This window comes from Fistularia commersonii, chromosome 34 (genome assembly GCF_037954325.1).
Source record: "Fistularia commersonii isolate RoL2024-O1a breed Wild chromosome 34, RoL_Fcom_v1.0, whole genome shotgun sequence".
Taxonomy (NCBI): domain Eukaryota; kingdom Metazoa; phylum Chordata; class Actinopteri; order Syngnathiformes; family Fistulariidae; genus Fistularia; species Fistularia commersonii.
In genome coordinates this window covers 594,958-614,263 of record NC_141317.1, presented here as the reverse complement: position 1 = coordinate 614,263, position 19,306 = coordinate 594,958, and the positions used below count along the sequence as shown (strand labels likewise).

Here is a 19,306-nt window from a genome sequence, read left to right as displayed (position 1 = left end):
GAATAATAAACTGCAAAATGTACAGGTACAGAAAGTCATGTTTCCATAAGTTGTTTATATAAATTACAATTATAAATGCACTACTTTTTATACATGTAGCATTTTATAGTTAAGTACATATACATCAGTTTCTCCTTAGAGAAAAACACCAAGAGGAGTATAAATACACATGCGGCCACAGCAACCACTTAAATTACAACTAAAACCGCAAAGGAAAAAAGTGTTAGAAATATTTCATGTGCCTCTGCCAGAGATACCTTGAATGTTGATCATGGTGGGTCTTAAACAACAAGTTCATGTCTGAGCTCAGCCATCTTGTCAGTCATTTGGGGATTTAACACTTTCACTTCTTGGCAAAATTTGGATGATGTATAGTAGGTCAATATTATACATATGTATAATGTACACATATATATATATATATATATACACACACACACACACACACACACATATATAAATATACATGTTTATAATAACTCAGTGCTCAGTGTATGTTTTTTTTATTATAAAATAAAACTGAGTAATTGCAAATATGTTCCTCAATTGCACAGATGGAGAATTTACCTTCTCATAGATTATCATTAATCACTACTTATTTTTTAACGTGTACTATATGCCAGTAGCCTTTTAATTTTTCTTAACTTAAATAATGCCATGAAAAGACCAAAACTGACAATGCAGTCACTTGTCTCATGACAAAGCCTGATTGAAAATATAAAGTAAATTAATGAATGCCCTGAAGCATTATTTCTTCATCGGTGCAGTCTTTTAAAGAATTTTATTCAACAGTGCATTTGTTGGGGAGTACTTTCAAATGTGTATTATTTCATACACAGTTTCTGTCCTCTTTCTGATGGGCGTCCAAATATTTTACAGCACCAATTTCAATCAATTGGGAATTTTTGTTTTGCCTTTAAACATTCTACCACTTGTCCTGCTTCACTCATCACATTTACAGCAACTGACATCCTTAACAACTAAAACTTATTACTACTATTACTACTAACACTACTACTGCTAATTGTATGGATGTTTTTGAACACTAACGGTGTCATGACAAAGAAATACATTGGGATATTACATGTGAAGTGACAAAACTTACCACTGGTTTGGGATGTTTTAAGAGGAGATTTGGGAACAAAACAAGTATTGGAGTGTAGATCATAATTAAGTTTTTTTAATATGTAGTGAAGTTTCAGAGTTTAGAGTATCAATTGGTGCTGTTATATGTGACAATACACTACAATGGAATTTCATGTTAGATTAAAATAATTCACAGAATTGTATAAAGTAATTGCCACCTGCAAAGCTAACCAGCTAAAAAAAAATTGCAGTATGTTGTGAGTAGGAAGGACCTTTTTAACAGCAGGAGTTAAATCTACAAGAGTGTATTTTCATTTTAAAACAGCATTCTTACATGCAACAAGAAAATACTTGCACCAAGTTCTGTACCCATCCAAATGCTCAGAAACATTGGCTTGTTTTAGCACATGCAGACTTCACTAAAGTACATCCATCATAACATAAAACATAGAGAACCTTGAACTAAATTTAGTTATTGATATACACCACAAACATACCCCAAGTTGCTGCTCAGATAATTAGTTCACCCCCTGCAATTTCTGTGTGACACATTTGATGCGGATATTTTCCCGTAGGTTGCGGAGGCGGGCACTGCGACTTGTGATTTCCTCCACATAGGATTTGGGGAACCAGCCCCGTTCCCCATCAGCGAGTCTGATGCCTTCGACCCAGCCTGCCAAAATATAACACGCTTCATCATCAGCTGTTTTTTCCAAACCGTGGATAGTTAACATATCAAATCAACATGTTGCTGCAAAAACAGCACTGTTTACTCTATCACATAAATATAACATTTAAATTCAGTTAATCTGAAAAAAAGACCCAAATAAACTATATACATACTATATACATACAGTTGTATGTATATAGTATACATACACAACTGTATATACATACAGTTGTGTACTACATACACAACTATATACATATAAAAAAACTATACATACATACAGTATATATATTCATATATATACACATACATACATAGAGTATGCATATATATATATATACAGTATATATACTGTATATATATGTATATATGTATACATATATATGCATATACATATATATGTGTGTATGTATATATATATATACATACACTGTGTATATATGTATATATATAATATACTGTATGCATGTATATAGCTTTTTGGGGTATATATATATATATATATATATATATATATATATATATATATATATATATATATATCAATTCATACCATCACTTGTGATAGTCTTAGCATGAAGAATGTCTGCTTTTTCCATTGTTAACTCATCATGTTCTTGGGCCTGATAACTTTTGATGCACTGGACTTGGGAGATGTCTGAAATGAAAAGACAAAGAAAAGGATTATCAAAAGGTATGAAAAGATTGAAGCCAACTCAACATGACTCCACTGCTTTGAACCAACCATCATTCTCAGTGGCTTGCTCAATATCTTCAAGAGGATTTGATGGAAACATTGCTGTGATCCATCTCTGCTTCCCGCTCCTTAAAGGACACATTAAACAGGAGCAATTAAGAGAACTACACACATTCAATTTATTACAGATGTTAAATGCTGTTCAGTGGTTTGCTGATACCTACTCTGTCTGTGATTTGAGCAAGATCTGGTGTTTGAGTTGCTGTCCTTCACAAAGTTGCAGGTGAAAGATGAAGCCCGAGATTCCTTGCAACTTCTGACTGAGATCCTTCACTTTCAGTTCTCCTATCTTAGCATGAACGAACACCATAAACTTCCAAGTACTGAAAAAAAGTAACAACATGTTCGAAATAATTCTCTTTTGTGTATTTACAGCCTAAGAAGAAGGAGGGAGGTCTTTTATGTATTTTCTTGAAAATATACTGTGGAGCGAAATTCTAAAGCTGACAATAGCCACAATTCAAACAATATTGATAAAATACTGCAATTACAGGTCCAGCGTAAACAGTGATATTTCCCACCTTACATTTTATCTTTCAGATTAGAACTAGCCACATTTCAAAATTTGAAATGATGGAATATATTTCAGGTAAAAACAAAAAGAAATACAAAAGGACCGTAGTGGAAATAAATACATTCAATATTGGTGTCTATTTTCCTTAAAGATCTATTATCAAGATTTACATTTTCTCTCTTTTTTTGGCATAATTTCTAATTATACTTGATTGATATTGAGGTTCTGCTCTTTGTTCCCCTCTTCATGGATTAAACATTAGCCTTGGAGGGGATTTTAATGACGATTCCTCTCACAGGTGCCAAATTATATGTAATCCCAGATTTGATTTACAGGGAAATGGTGAGATTCCTATCTCGGAGGTAATCGTCTCGCCGTTCAATGTGAGAGTTTGGTTATGAGTAGGTGTTTCTCCTTGTGTCCTCTAAATAATTCTTACTCTTTTTTCCTGGACAGTAAGAGGCAGTCATTGAACAGATGAAGGTACACCGGCTTTGTAGGTAACTTGAACTTTGATCCTGAAAAACTCATAGTCTGAGTGTCCACCTCCAGCAGCTCGCCATGTTTTACCAACCAGCGAGACTGGGAGATCAGAGGAAAAATCTAAATAGAAATGGAATAAATTGTTAAAAAGAACCATGAAATCAAAAAGCATGAGTGGCAGTAACAGCACCTGTCACTCCACTCGTCTCAAGTAGTTTATCCTATCCAAACCTTACTAAAATAATGTGAACAATGTCAACACACTATAGTTACCTTGCCCTCAAAATGAATTTTCTTATTGAGGTGGATGAGTTCCTCCATCCTCTTCATTGACTGCACGCTGGAGTTACATTCTTTGATGATCTGGGCAGACATGTTATAGTGGTTATTGTTTTTTGCTAACATTGTTTTTTGTTATTGTGCTCTAGTGACATTAAGGTTATTCATCCAGCTGAAGTGACAAGGAGAAATGACAACAACCTTTTTTAGCTCATTGAACGCTTTTGTTGCTGTGTCCTCGTCACGGGAACCAGGCGTTGTTCTCTTTAAAATATTCTGAAAAAATGTGCTTTTAGTTAAGCATAGGATAGTCAAACTATTTTTACACTACACAGCCCCCAATGTTTAAGTACGTACCTCTACCAGCATTTTGAGCCGTGTGATCCTCTGGAAAGGGAGGATTAAAAAAGAGGTCAGAGGAAGTCTTTGGCAAACGGGGTCTTCCTCCAGACGTGCCAAGATGCCAGGGAAACGAGGGTTCTCGTGTCTGAGAAGATAAGGCATTAACATTGTAATTCCTTTCAGTGAAATTGAGAGAAAATTCCAGCAGTGTCAAGCCTGTGAAAATTTTAGCTCACAACACATGCACCATCTGCACGTTAAGTCCTGCAGATGTTAAATAACACATGGACTCCCCTGAAGGAAATTTTGGAGATACAGCACAAGACGGTTTTAACCTTTTACACTGAATATGAATGTACACAGAGTAATGATGTGCACTGATTAATAGATGAATATAGGTGGGCAAACCTCTTACAGCTCATTTAATAAGCACACAATAACAGCAGTTACTCACAGCAAACGCTGGTATGTCTGCTCTTGGTAGGCCTGGTTGGTTACATAGGGTAAATAAACTCTTCGCAGCGCTGGGAAGTGTTTGAGAACAATATCACACACGTCAAAACGCAGAATGTCCTCCTCCAGCCTGCTCTCTAGGTCCTGAAGAAACCTGTAAACAAGGACAAAGGAGAGTTCACTCAGGAAGGATAACAGTGTGACTAATCGGTTGAAAGCAAGATGTGTGGGACATTAATTCACCTCTCACTGACATCTTTGACTTCAGGCAGCTTTGAAAAAAGCCACTGCTTATCCTGAGCACCAAGACACTCCGCAAGCTCTTGAGATAGCATGAAGTGATCCACTGCAATAGTTAAACTACGAATGTATGATGCCTCTGATGTCACCAACTCAAACTTTGCCTGAATCAAAGAGGTCACAGTTTGTCACTTCCAGACAGCAGGAGTGCATCCCACCTTCCATCATCTTGGTTTATGATGCAAAGACAACTATAGAATCAGGTATAGTCTGTTCACCTCTTGCAACTTCCTTTCCTCATTGCTGAAGTTGTCCAGCTGTCCACTTGTGCGAACATCAGGAATGTCCTGCCACAATGCAAAAGCAGAGCCGCGTGAGGAGCGAAAAGAGCTGGACGGGGACAGATTAGATGGTGACGGGGTCCCATCTGACCCCTGATCCCTCAGTCCCTCTGCTTCAGTTCCCAGCTCCTTCCCCTGTTGCCTCTGAATTTCCCTGTTTATGGCAACATCACTGTATTCCTGATAGAGAATTGCTGTTGAAAATGTAAAAAGAGGAGAAGGTAACAGGAAAAAATCTTGACGCTGTGGGTAGATTTTTTTGAAGCAAAGTAGAAGGCAGTCGCTGGAATAAAAAATATCTGAATGAAACTTACAACTAGGCAAAAACCTTGATAAGCGATTTGAGCAAGCAACAGTTTCAGGTGTACCCAAATCGTCTTTGATGGATTTCTTTTGCATTCTGTGACAAAAATATGAGATTACATTAGAATGTTTCCTTATGTTAATGGGTCTTTGCATTAAATGTACAAATTCCCAGTTTACCCAAATGATGTGCTCCTCCGATGCAAAGACACTCCATCTTCAAAGTTTGATAATGGAGGCGAAGGTTCCACAAGACCGTGGGGGGTGGTCTCACATGAGCCTCCTGAGCTGCGACGCTTTGAATTGGACTTGTCTAGAAACACAGAGAGCTTCTACATCAAAAGCTGATGAAACAAACTCAAGGTAGTGGAACCTTGCAGATGCCCAGATGCCAGAGCTTCTACAGCTATTGCTTTTCAAGGTTGAACCATTTAAGCAATTTACTATCCAAATATGGAATTCTTTGAAACTGTTTTTGATGTAATTTTTGATATGTAACTTTCATTACATATCAAAGCTTATTTTGATTACTTTTCCACATATTCAATGCCAGAGGAACACTAATATACAGGTGCAAAACACTGTTTCAATGGCGTCTTTTAAATGGCAATTTACTTCAATGCGACAGTCAATAAATGGCAATGGACTTCATTGCTGAATGTAAGGCTCTTTTTCATGACATCTATGGAATATTTCAATTGGTCATTTTGTCATAATAGCTGCAATCAGCTGTCTTTTAATACCTTTGAAAACCTTAAAGATATTTAAACAACAAAACAAAGCCCAGACAAAAGTTATAGTTTAAAATGTGAGGTTCTGCTTGCAGAATAAACCAATTGATAATCGATTTAATATTCTGTAACAGAAATAAAAACGAAAATGCTTGGATGGGTGCATGATTATGAATAAATACATTTCTGATGCAGAATTTTTAGTCCAATGATACATCTTTCTGCCCTTGTAATACTAGTCAAATAGTTCCGAATATCGTCCCCCCCACCCCCCACCCCCCAGTGAGATGACAGTAAAACTAAATATTGACATAATAAATACATGAATTACCATGGAAATGCATCCTATTTTATCAGGGCCACTGAATGGAATGAAGAGGACATAATGGAATTTGAGAAAGGCTGGAAATTTCCCTGGTTCATCCCATCAATGTAACAAGGTTTTCTATTTCTTCTGTGATCCAAAGAACACTAAACATCTCAAAAACAAATTCCACTTAGATGGTGGGTCTCGAGCATTACTCACAGTCAGGATTGGGGTCAATGCTGCTGGAACTCTGTCTGTCCCTTGAAGTTACCCGAGCAGACAGTGATTTGCCAAGCTTCAAGGAAAAGGAGTTCTTCCTTTGAGAAAACTGAAGTCTAGATATTAATTCTGAGGCTGAGAAACGACGACGCTCTTGGTCTACATGGCGGGTGTTTGGCAAATAATTGCCCCCAATGGCAATTGACATGGCTATGTGACTTTTCTCTTCTCCCACTCTTGGTACAGAGTCTTCTATTATCTGCAGTGGTTCAGCAGGTAAATTCGGAATATCGCTATGACTGAGGCTTGGGAGATCTACGGTAACATCTGAGGATGAGGACCTTTTGATGGATTCTAGTGTGGACAGTCCACTGAGATCCTCCTCAAGGAATGATGCGAAAGGTCCCGGAAAAATATAGTCCGCATCCAAGACTGGACTGCTGAGTGATTCGTCGCTTAGACTATCTGGAGAATAAACCTGCATCTTACGACCTGGAAATTAGAAAATTACATTATGAGACTAAAAAATAAAAAACATTTGGGATTGTTTTCTTGTTTTCCTAAAATGAACACTCACGTATGGACTTCTCTTTCAGTGACCCCTGTGATGTTCTCCTCTGTGGTTGTGAGGAGTCTGGATTATGAAACTCAGGACATTCAGGTGAGGAAGGGGAGCAAGGCAGCTGAGATTCCCAGGAATCTGAATTTGTGTATAAAGAGGACAGAGGGAATGGTAGGGGAAGACTAAGAGCAGCATGGAGGGGACGACAAATTGTTGTGACGGTTCGTGGCTTTTCTATCTGGTCCTGAAAACAAGTCTTTATCCTATTCTGGATTTCAGGCAGGCTGTGATCCTCAGACGTATGACAGTTTATATTCACCCTCTTTTCATTTTCAGAATTTGTCCCATGAGAGCCTTTTTGCACATCATGCAGTTCATTGAGTTTGTTTCTGAAACTGTTGATAGCCAAGGAATGTGATGTACATTGTGCGTCTGTTGATCCACGGCCATTTAGTTTGGGACTCATTGGTGGTTGTAGTTCAAAAAAGGCAAGTGTCTCTTGCTGGCACACAGCAACATGTTTATGATGACATGGGTGGAGGAGAGGTCTTTCTTGCTGTGCCTCACTTAGAGCCATAGGCTTGCCTGAACCAGAGATCCACATGCTGGAACTATCTCCTCTGCAGCAAAAAGCACGGCGGTGGGGTTGGAAATCAGGAAAAGGTGAGAATCCATACCCAGGGAGCATGACTGGACTAACACTTGGGATCTGGGGCGGAAGAGAAAACACATAGCTTTTGTATTATGAATAAACTACAAAGAAGGAGTCAACACAAAATTGTGTGATTTTTTTAATCAGAAGAATAAATTGGCAAGGACTGCCATGACAATACAAACCTGATATATATGTACTGTATATCGTATGATAAGTATGTATATGGTTCTGAGATGGCTATTTGGTTAAGTGGTCACTTCTGACTTCCAACTATTGGTACTTCAGATCTTTGGTGACTCAATTGCACTTTTTATAAGTCGCTTTGGATAAAAGCATCTGCCAAATGACTGTAATGTAATGTAATGTGATATACACCTATACAGTGAGTTCACAAAATAAAAAGGAAAAAAAGCAGTAATTATCATAGCTTTCACTTAGAATATTACTACAGTGTAATGCTATACACTGATACAATTTTGTGCTATAATGTGGTATGATTTAGTGCATGCATATCACATGTGTAGCTATTGACAGTATAGACTGGATGTCGTCAACCCGCGGCTCCAGACCTGCATGCAGCTCCCTGTGGCTTTTGAAAATAATTAACAAGTATTAAATGAAAATGTATTTTATTTTTGTTTGTTCATTTTTAAAATGTAATTTTAAATTTGAAGATTACGACTATCTTGTAGCATCTAAATTAATTTAAATATTTTTGTTGCTCTTAATAAGCGACCGCACGCATCAGTTTTACAATGACAGCACACAGACAGAGGACAGCATTTTTGGTTCACTGCCAGTGGATAATTTAGGTGAGGCTTTTTATTTCCATAAAAACAAGAAGAACTCAAATAGACATTGAGTATTTTGCTTAAATGTAACCTTTAATCCAACGTCTTTTTTCAGAGTTCAAAATGTTTTGTTGCATGCAGAAATTTAATTCTGTCTTCTCTGTGGTTGTTCATTGATTAAAAAAAATGCAACACATACTTTGTTTATATATAGCATAAAAACAAAAAAAATTACGGTATATGCCGAGTTAATTCATTTTAAATTTCAAAAGGGTTGTGAGGTTCCCTGTGTTTTCTCTACTGTGGGGAAACAGGTCCAAATAGCTCTTTGAGTGGTAAAGGTTGCTGACCCCTGGTATAGATCATCGAATGGGCAACTAATGAACATGAGCATGTTACTGTGTGCACAGCTGGTTGAGAGCCTGGACTTGTGTGACCAAGACAGCAACCAAGCTTCAAGCACTAATCAATGCCCTGTAGCAGTGTACACAGACACACCCACACACACACGTACACATACGTACACACACACACACACACACACACACACACACACACACACACACACAGACACACACACACAAACACACAAACATACTGACACACATTCACACAAGTTGAAACTACAGGAATTAATGCTTGGATGCTTGGAACTATTAGCACATGCACTCACAAAGTTTGGTGCGGTGTATCTTCTGAGCTATGTCTTCCTGCTCTAATTAAAGACCTCACATCACAAAGTCACACCCCCTGTACTTAACATCTACAGATGCATGTGTGTGTGAGCGAGCGTGATGCCTGTGCGTGTGTGTGTGTATATATATAGATACACATACACATAAGTAAACATACTCACACACACACACCGTGCTGAGATTGATAGTACATGTTGTTCAGCATCCAATCAACTGTTTAAGTTCTGCAGACCAATATATGTTTTACAGACAGAAAGAAATCTCAGAGGTCATGCATATTTTGACAACAACTACAAGGGTCACTCCACTGATCACTACTTTTTGGGCTATCTGCGATAGTAGCTTAATTAGCTGAAAATGTCTGCTGACATACCAACATGTCATGTTGTCAGGTCACTGGGACAGAGTTTTATCACTGGGACAGAGTTTTATCACATTCAAAGTAGAAGTTTTAAGAAATGAGATTCTTAAAAATCTATGTGATTCAGAGTTAAAGTGGAAAATAATACAAAAAGCCAAGACCATATTCATTGAAAAATACTTTCAAATAGGCATATGGAACAAAAATTCCATTCCAAAAATGTTAACTGAGGTAAGAAAAGAACATTTTATATATATACTGCTCAAAAAAATAAAGGGAACACTTGAACAACACAATGTAACTCCAAGTCAATCACACTTCTGTGAAATCATTCTGTGTTGCTTCCATTCAGGAAGCAACACAGATTCATTTTGACTTGTTTTAAGGACATTACATCAAGGTTGGATCAGCCTGGAGTTTGTTTTTACACTTTAATTTTGAGTGTGATTCTTATCCAGACCTCCATGGGTTGATACAATTGATTTCCATTGATCATTTTTGTGTGATTTTGTTGTCAGCACATTCAACTGTGTAAAGAGCAAAGTATTTCATAAGAATATTTCATTCATTTAGATCTCGGATGTGTTTTTTAAGTGTTCCCTTTATTTTTTTGAGCAGTGTATATACACAGGACTGTCTCAGTGTCACGGCTCCTCGGAACCCTGGGCCAGCTGCACAGTAATCACTGTGGTTATCCTCCGCACCTGGAGGCCACGCCGCACCAGAAGGGAATTCAGCTAATCAAGCTGGAGTATATAAGGCAGACCCAAGGTTTCAGTCATCGTCCAGTCTTGTTTGAAGATGTTGGAAGAAGGAGTCCATGTTGTCTTGCCCCTTGCGCGTGTGGAAACGCTCCCGAATGAGAAAGCATTAAACCACCCTGCAAATCTACTTGCCTATGTTTGTGCTCCTGGGGGGAAACCGGAACACTCAGAAAATTAGAATATTGTGATGAAGTTCTTTATCTTCTGGAATGCAATTACAAAAACGTCATACATTCTGGATTCATTACGAATCGACTGAAATATTGCAAGCCTTTTATTATTTTAATATTGCTGATTATGGCTTGCATCTTAAGAAAACTCAAAAATCCTATCTCAAAAAATTAGAATATCATGAAAAATTAATTTTGTTTTTCTAATTGCATTACAGAAGATCTAAGAACTTTATCAAAATATTCAAATTTTTTGATACAGTCCTGTATATACATATATATATATATGTATATGTGAATATGCATACATGTATATAAACATATATATATGTGTGTATATATGTACGGTCACACAATGTACCCACATAAGCTTTATGATATTTACATAAATCAACCCAAATCACCAGTTCTCTCTGTTGCTTGTGTTCTACTCATGCCAGTTTAAAATCAATGGATTCCAGTCTGAATAAGACAGTTTTATAAACTCTTTTATGAACTCTCTATTTTTCATTACACAAATTGGATAAATGTCTGTGGTGCAAATTTGGGGCAGTGCAAAAGTCAGATTGTCTAGATGTTAATTATTAAACTTTTATCTCTTATCTTTTTGTTCAAAACCATATTGCACACAGTGGGCCTTTGTTTGGATCAAATTTGACAAAAATTTCTCCTTTTCACTCATTAGACTAAATTACTATAAATCTCTAAGTGAAGACGATTGAAGATGATTCTAATTTATATGAGCAACTTTGTGGACTAATTCTTGACATGCAAATATGTCATTGCTCATAGTTTGTGTTTTTGAAAAATATTTTATTTTTGATTGTTTATGGAGTATGTGTGTGCTAGTGTGCTATACGTTATGAATATTCAGCTTGACAAGCTGTTTTTCTATTCTAGAAGTGAGGTTGAGAAGCCCTATTGATCTTTTCTTTTTCTGATTTCCCCTCATAGACGTTGCATGGATGTAGACATGCAAACACACACACACACACACACACACACACACACACACACACACACACACACACACACACACACACACACACACACACAGATGTGTGCTTGAGGGCAGGCAGAAATGGTTACCTGTTCCCTGCTGTAGACAATGGCAGCCTTTATCTGTGTACTAGGGCCTGGCCGCTCAGAACACACAACACCTAAGAGGGTGTGGGAACTGCTCATACCGATCCACTAATATACTTTAGCCACAAAGCTCTAACAGCACATTCAGACTTCAGCTGTTTAATTACATGAAGTTATTAATTTCATGAAGTTATTGGTGCCTTTATGTTATTAGTGGCTGATTATAATGTAATCTCTCTGTAAGAAAAACCTGTATCTCTATCAATCATCTCTCACCTAAAATATCACTGCAGCATAGCCTATTATCTGCCTAGTAAACAATGCTAATTTAAAAAAGGTACAGACAACCCACCAATGACATTATGAATTGATATTCTCTCTGTATAAAATCCAAAATAGCCTCACACCAAAACTTCACAACAGTTCATCAAAGCATGAAAGCAATTGATTATAACTACTAAATAGTCCTCATAGTAATGCTAATGAATCACTCCATATGAAATAAAGACATGTAATTTCCCTTGTCATACTAGGATGTTATTTGTACCTGTTTTGAATTTGTGTCAGTATATCCCCCCTGTAATTTCAATGGGCTGCTATAAGACACCTTGTCTGCTTACAGCAGTTAATGAATGGCAAAGTCATGCCTTTCATCGCTGCAGCTATGTAAGTATGATTTTGAATTGGAATAGCTTCTATCTAAAATTACTTTTAGCAATACTCTCACTGACATGCATTACATAAATATTAGTGTAACTGTGTGGGCCTTGCTTCATGACAGAGCAAAATATTGTTTAAACATGTAAATAATGTTATTTTTGTCTTTTTTTAAGGTACAAGTTAAAACAAAAATATTGAATGTTCGTGGTCTATGCAAGTAGAATTTTACATTTCAATTATGTTTATGTTGTGTAGTAAAAAAAACAAGCAGGTAGGATGAAAGGCAATAGATGTTATGTAACGGAATTCTTGTCAGAATCTCATTCTTGCAGCAAGTGCACTTGATTTCCTTCCCTTGAGGAGGTTTCACCTCTCATCCAAGAGGCTTCTTCACTTCGAATGAAGTAGTCAGACATCAGGAAATCCTACATTTACAACGTTCAAGTCAGTCTGTAATTAGCTGTTGATTCAGATTTTTCAATTTGACACAAGAGTAGTTGTGCTACAAAGCTCTATTTAGAAGTTTGCAAACAACACTAGCTTTTACCCTCGGTGCATTTACAAACAGCTCAAAGACTGCAACACAAAAATGGGATGGTTTTGTCAAACACTTTGCCATCACCCGCTGTGCACTTTGAGCAATCCAGCTCCCCCCCAGCAGGAGGTAACCTGATCTGTGCCGCAGACCTCCACGAATGGCCTCCACTGATGGCCACTGCATTGTTTGGAGGGCCATTTGTGTGTGAGTTTTTGTGTACTTTTTAGTGAATGTCCAAGGGTCACTCCACATTTTGTGTTTTCTCTTTTGTTGCACTTGTCACCATAGTGTGCTTATGCCATTCTCTCAGGATGATTTGCAAGATCAGTCTAAGCAAGCCTGGATAAGTCTGGGAAGGTGCTTCAGATTTAAATATGCATCTCACAATCCCTCCTATGATTTAGAATAATAATTACCTGCCCATTGTCTTGAGACATTTGTTAAATGCATTTTATTTGTGATCAAGTATGGATGATTCTTCGAGTTTGCTGATGTTTTCAGCTTTTGAAATCCAAATGTTTCCACTTTAAACAGTAGAGTAAAAGGAATTATTCCACATATCAATATTATTGACCAAATTCATTGATGCAAATAATTGATTTAATTTGTTGAAATATTTGAATTATAGCAAAGGGTTTCCTCTTCAGGAAAAGGATTTGGCCCCTTCCCTCTGAACAAAAAGTAAGTTTGGTGAGATTTGGTTTGTCAGACTAGAGTGTTCTAACAGTGTGGCGTTAACAGCTCATGTGTGTATGTGAGCTCAAAGTAACTTGGTCACATCAGACCACTAATTGCAAAGCAGTAGACTAAAGAGCCTGTCACTGTCTGCTGGGACAAGACATGACATCACCACAGGTACATCTTTTCTATTCGTGTTTTGAAGAAACAGTTTCTTCCAATTATTTGTAACACCGGTCATCAGAGTTACAGCAACAACAGAAAGAAAAAAAAAAAGAAAAAAAGAAAAAAAATCGATAAAATCTAAATCGGTATTTAAAAACATTTACCATGAGCATATAAATAACCATTTGATGCTTTGACATTGAAAAAAACAAGAGAATTCAAGATTGATGCAGTATATATCATGATTGACTGCATGGTCGGGATTACAAACAAAAAACATAATATATTTAGATACCCGTATTGGATACTGAAAATGTGGGAATTCCGCATATTTCATAACACACTGAAAATTTTCTAACTTTCATATTTGCCATTTTAGCGCTATCCGTTAAATGCAGGGCAAAAAATAAACTTGTTTAGCATTAAACACTACCAAAAGCTACTGAAATAACACATAAAGTACTTGAGATATTTAATAATCAAATTGTTTGGCTTAGTAAAAGTTACAGTATCACATGATCTGCCTTGAAGAAGCTTTTGTTATTGGAATACCCTGGGGCAACATACTACAGATGTAGTTTTCAAAGTACTGTTAGGTATTATCAAATCCTGAGACACAACTTTGAGTGCCACAATTCTATGTTGTCCTAAGATAAAATGTAGTCCATTTGAAGCGAAGAACTGAGCTTTGGTCAAGTCAAAACCAAAAACAAAACAAAACAAACCAAACAAAAAACAAAACAAAGCAAAACAAAGAGATGCATCTTCATTTACTATGTCTTTCATCTATTGACAATTTTATTACTTGCCAATAAGTACCACTTCTTAAAAGGCAATATTGGTCGGCAGCCTGTGGACTATGGTCTTTAATATTGTGTTTCAGGGTTTGGAGCAACAACATATAACTTACAAATTCTAAATGTAGTATCCAACAGTGCCTTCTGAGTATTTTAATAGGCTTTATTCAAATCTCTCAACCGGCCCCTGGATTTCAAATGCACAAAATACACCAGATGTCAAGTTAACTAACCTGCATTTTTTTAAGATTAAACTCCTATATGGTTGACAATGGTCGAGGGAATTCAGGTCAGGCAGTTTCAAGGGAGGCCCATTCATTCCTCACAGAGACAGGTGATCACCCAAGAGGGGTTGTTACCCAAATGTTTACACATGCTGTAGGTTCTCCTGATTCTTAACAACAGCTGTAGGCAACTCACCCACAACTTTCCACAGCATTATGAGGATGCATACTGACAAGCTGATGTTCAGTCACACACATAAAATGTGCACACCTGAATGTGAAAGTGTGTGAGAAAGAAAGATGCTTTCTGTTTTTGGTTGAAGGTGACAAGATAGATAGGTTTCCCCTGAACGTTCCTGGGGAATTCCTGAAAGACACAAACCGGAATCTCTCATTTTATGATAGCCTGAAAAAATGGTGGCCATCTCACGAGCAAACAACAATACTTTTGGACCTTTAACCTGCCCTCCCCCTACATTACTCTTCAACTGCAACAACTTCAGGCAAACACAAAGCTCACATAGGCTTCCGCACACAGCTATAATGGTAAAGACACAAAAAAGCTTTTCTCAAACGTATGAAAATAACCTGATATAATTATAGTACAGTGTCAACAGCCAAGAGCTGATGAAAGGCCAGGGATCCAACTTATATTGAATCTAGAAAATCCAATAATCATGAGGCTTGTGATAGACGATGGCTGTCTGTATCCAGTGAGATTTTAAACAAAAGAGCTGATTTGGGGATGTTTTGGAGGGTCACATTGAAGAAGTCAGTTAAACGTGACACTTCACTGAAAATGCAGCAGTCATTTCTTTGGACAAACGCTTAGTTTCTATGGACTCCATCATGAAAATGCACAACAGGAATGGTGCTTACAGAGATTTATGTAGTTCATTCTGCCATGTTATTTTAATCTGTTTTTATTTTGTGTTATTCTATTTTTTGAATAATCCATGTCTTTATATTGCTTACTTCAGTGTAAGAGATGTATCCAGGGACCTGCCAAAGATTTCATGAACCACTGGAAAGTAGCAAATCCTCATATTCATCAACCCGACATGCATATTGCTTCTTGAACTAAAAAATCAAAAAATGACAACCTGCATGAACTGAGTGTACTCATTAGTTGGTATTTGTATTCATACTTTCAGAAGTGCTTTCAAGAGTTCCATTGTTGTCTTGATAACCAATAAGGTACACTGATGTTCAGAGTAAAATGTTTATTTAGAAGTAATCTAAATTATATCTTGTTGCTGAAGACAAATACCACTGCAATGATGCAAGTAATCCGTGCCTGAGAGTAAGAAAAAAATACACTATATTGGTACTCACTATCTATTTTTTCATTTTACTATGTTTCTACTCATGTTTGATCTATATTTGCCATAACTGGCTTTGCACAACTGACTGAATAACAACATAGTTACCAGTTTTAACTGTCAAATTCTGAATAGGAGAATTTGAGCTGAATGCTGCAACCACTGCTATTGTTCTCATAAGTTAACAACATATCAAAGCACAAGAAGCTTGGCACTTAATGAGAAATATAAACATACAATTCATCCTGGTGTGTATACTCTTTAATCTATTGTCTTTATGTTTGTTTAACAGCTCACATTCATAATGCTGGAAGAGGCTGGCTCTCTTATACTTTAATTTCCGACCAGAGATTTTTGATAATAATCTGATCTTTTGCCATGTCTGCTGTAAAAAGCTGAACTACATTGTATCAAATTGCTGATCTATTCCTTTTAGCTTTTTTCATCTTTCACCTATTCACGCTTTACCTTGCTGTTTTTTCATTCCCAAGCTTCAGTTTTCCCCTGCTGAGCCCTACAATCTCCACTCAACCCTTTTATTATCTGGACAGGTATGGACAAGTCATCCATTGGGCTTCTTGTTGTTTTGAAACATGATCTGTTTTAAGTGGAAAACACCTCACTGACCATTAAGGAACAGCCCCACTTGAGGATGGAGTAACATGTCATAAGCATGCAGACTGAAGATGAATGGGTCCATTAAAAATAACATGATAAAATGAAAAAAGCACAAGAGCCTGCTTGAAAGCCTGCAACATGCTTGAAAGCATTACCTGTCTTTTTCATTCCTGAAAGAAGAGCTTCAAAAAAACTTTTCAGATTTGATTTAGCAGGCAACGCTTCCTCACCAGGAACATTAACTCATATAGCTGCAACTTTGAAATACATACAACATCATAATCATCATAATTGCCAAACCACATGGGAAAAAAATAGGGGCTGCAGTTCTGGTGACAGGTGTGCAGCCAAACAGCCAGGGCAGTCCATGACACACATTGCCTCAGTTTTTCACATCTGTATAACCTTTGCATATGAATCCAAATACACTTGATCATGAGCATCGCTGCACAAAAAGCAACTGACTTCTTTCTGATGTGAACATTCAGTACATCCGGACATTGTCTTTCAACATGTATCAAAAACCTATTGCCAATAATGTATTATCAACTGATGTGGATTAAATTAGTAGATGGTCCGTTTTAGGGTGAAGGCAAGTTCATGTTCAACTTCAGAGGCTCACAGGTGAGAACCACCAATTCAACAGAACAACTTTCGAAATTCCCTGAATGACTTGTTCCCCCAATTCCATTGCCCCACTTAGCATTGTTTACTGCCAATGTCTTGGCAGTCATCGAGATCATAGAGTGATACTCAATGATTTTAACCTAGTTTTAAGCAAACATGTCAGTACAAAACAGAGAGAGAGAGTGTGTGTGTGTGTGTGTGTGTGTGTGTGTGTGTGTGTGTGTGTGTGTGTGCGTGCGTGCATGTGTGCGTGCGTGTGTGTGTGTGTGATGATTAAAGGAATATTTTATTCTACTCTATGTGACGAAAATACTTTGCATGCTTGAGGGTGGAGCAAGTGATAAGAGAAAGAAGGTTGAGTTTGGACTATGGGCACACAGGCCATCAGGCAGGTAGCCAGGCACACACACACACACACACACACACACACACACACACACACACACACACACACACACACACACACACACACACACAAACAAACACACACACACACACACACACAGAGGCGCTAGTTCTAAAATGTAGTAGATTATGCATGTGTGCAGATGCTGACAGTACTTAGAGGTGAAAATTTAAGTCACTGCTTGATGAAATTAGACATTTGCTGATGCCAAACTAAATTTTCTAAATTCGAATGCACATCTATCTATAGGAAAGGTGGAACATTAGCTGAGACATGCACTTCCAGACAGCTTCAACACAAATAAGGCAGAAGTAGTCAACTGTCATGACAAATCATTCATCAGAATAGTAGAAAGAATCCATTGCTGTCTCAATCAGTAAATAGGATGAAAGTGACTTTGACGACACTGCATAAGCAGGGTTTTGTTGTTATCCACAGTGTTAGTTCATTCCTCCACATTTTCTGCCACTGATTTTAAAGAAGTTTTGATATGTATAAATAAGAAGTAGTTTTCCCATATATTGCACAACCATTATGCCAAAGAAAAGCTCTGTTTTTGCCTAAATTGTTAAGGCAGATGCGTTTGAATTTTTGGGTAAAATGTCTATGTGAGCTGCAGTGCCAAGTTTCAGCCATGTACAGTTTCTAACAACCGTTTATCCAACATACTCCAGACATGCACTTACCTGCCCCATTCTGCAACAACTCATTGCTGCACTGTAACCATCACGCTTCAAACTCACTGGAGCTCATAGGAAACTCATAGGAGCGGCTAGATACATTAATAATGCAAGCAGCAACTTTGTGCACAGAACACATCTGTAGTGGAGCTGATGATTACCTTGCTGGCTATTTGCCTATCAGCAGCTCAGGGTGAGTATTGCAGAAAAACAATAGCAACATTGAATTCAATATGAAATGATTAATTCTTAATCTAGTAAAGCCTGCCTTTCCATGTTGTCTAAGAAATAACTTCCACTGTTAATGGGAGAGCATGAATGCTGTCCTATTAATAAAATACCCTTGAGATGCTGCACAGCAATACTTGCACCCCACACACAGCTTAGGTTCTTTCCGTAGTGTGGGCAACACATGAAAAAGTTGGCAGAACAGTGAAAAAATATCACTGTTTCATTGGTTTTAGAAAAGTTATTGTTGATGATTTTAGGTAATGTACCTCAATGGCATTAGTAGCCTAGTGTGCGTGCTGAATGCTGGCCAGCAGCAGTGTGTGAATCCATCCCAGGGTCAGGCTGAGCTTCTCTTTTATCCATTGCTGCCTTGAGTTCCTTGCAGTTTCTGTCCTCTCTTCGTCTCTTCCTTGTTTTCAACGTAGTGCAGATGTTTTCCTGTCGTCCTTATTTCATTTTTCCTACTTTTTCTTCTTCTTGTCCCACACCTCTTCGGAAAAAAAACAGGTTGACAAAAAGGCACCACTTGTTGCTTAAAGAGCTACCCTCAA

General features: G+C 37.4%; 1 protein-coding gene across 1 annotated transcript; it reads right to left on the bottom strand.

The window, feature by feature from the left end:
- Positions 1-35: 35 nt before the first annotated feature.
- Positions 36-19,306, bottom strand: arhgef19 (Rho guanine nucleotide exchange factor (GEF) 19). The gene is made up of 16 exons (XM_086141490.1): positions 19,022-19,306; positions 7,303-7,996; positions 6,726-7,217; positions 5,649-5,781; positions 5,480-5,565; positions 5,103-5,359; positions 4,828-4,988; positions 4,586-4,738; positions 4,147-4,276; positions 3,991-4,065; positions 3,784-3,873; positions 3,467-3,630; positions 2,678-2,836; positions 2,502-2,581; positions 2,310-2,414; positions 36-1,759 (listed from the first exon to the last, which is right to left on the bottom strand). The coding sequence occupies exons 2-16, from the start codon at positions 7,973-7,975 to the stop codon at positions 1,605-1,607; spliced, it is 2,913 nt and encodes a 970-aa protein (XP_085997616.1). The 5' UTR covers positions 7,976-7,996; positions 19,022-19,306; the 3' UTR covers positions 36-1,604.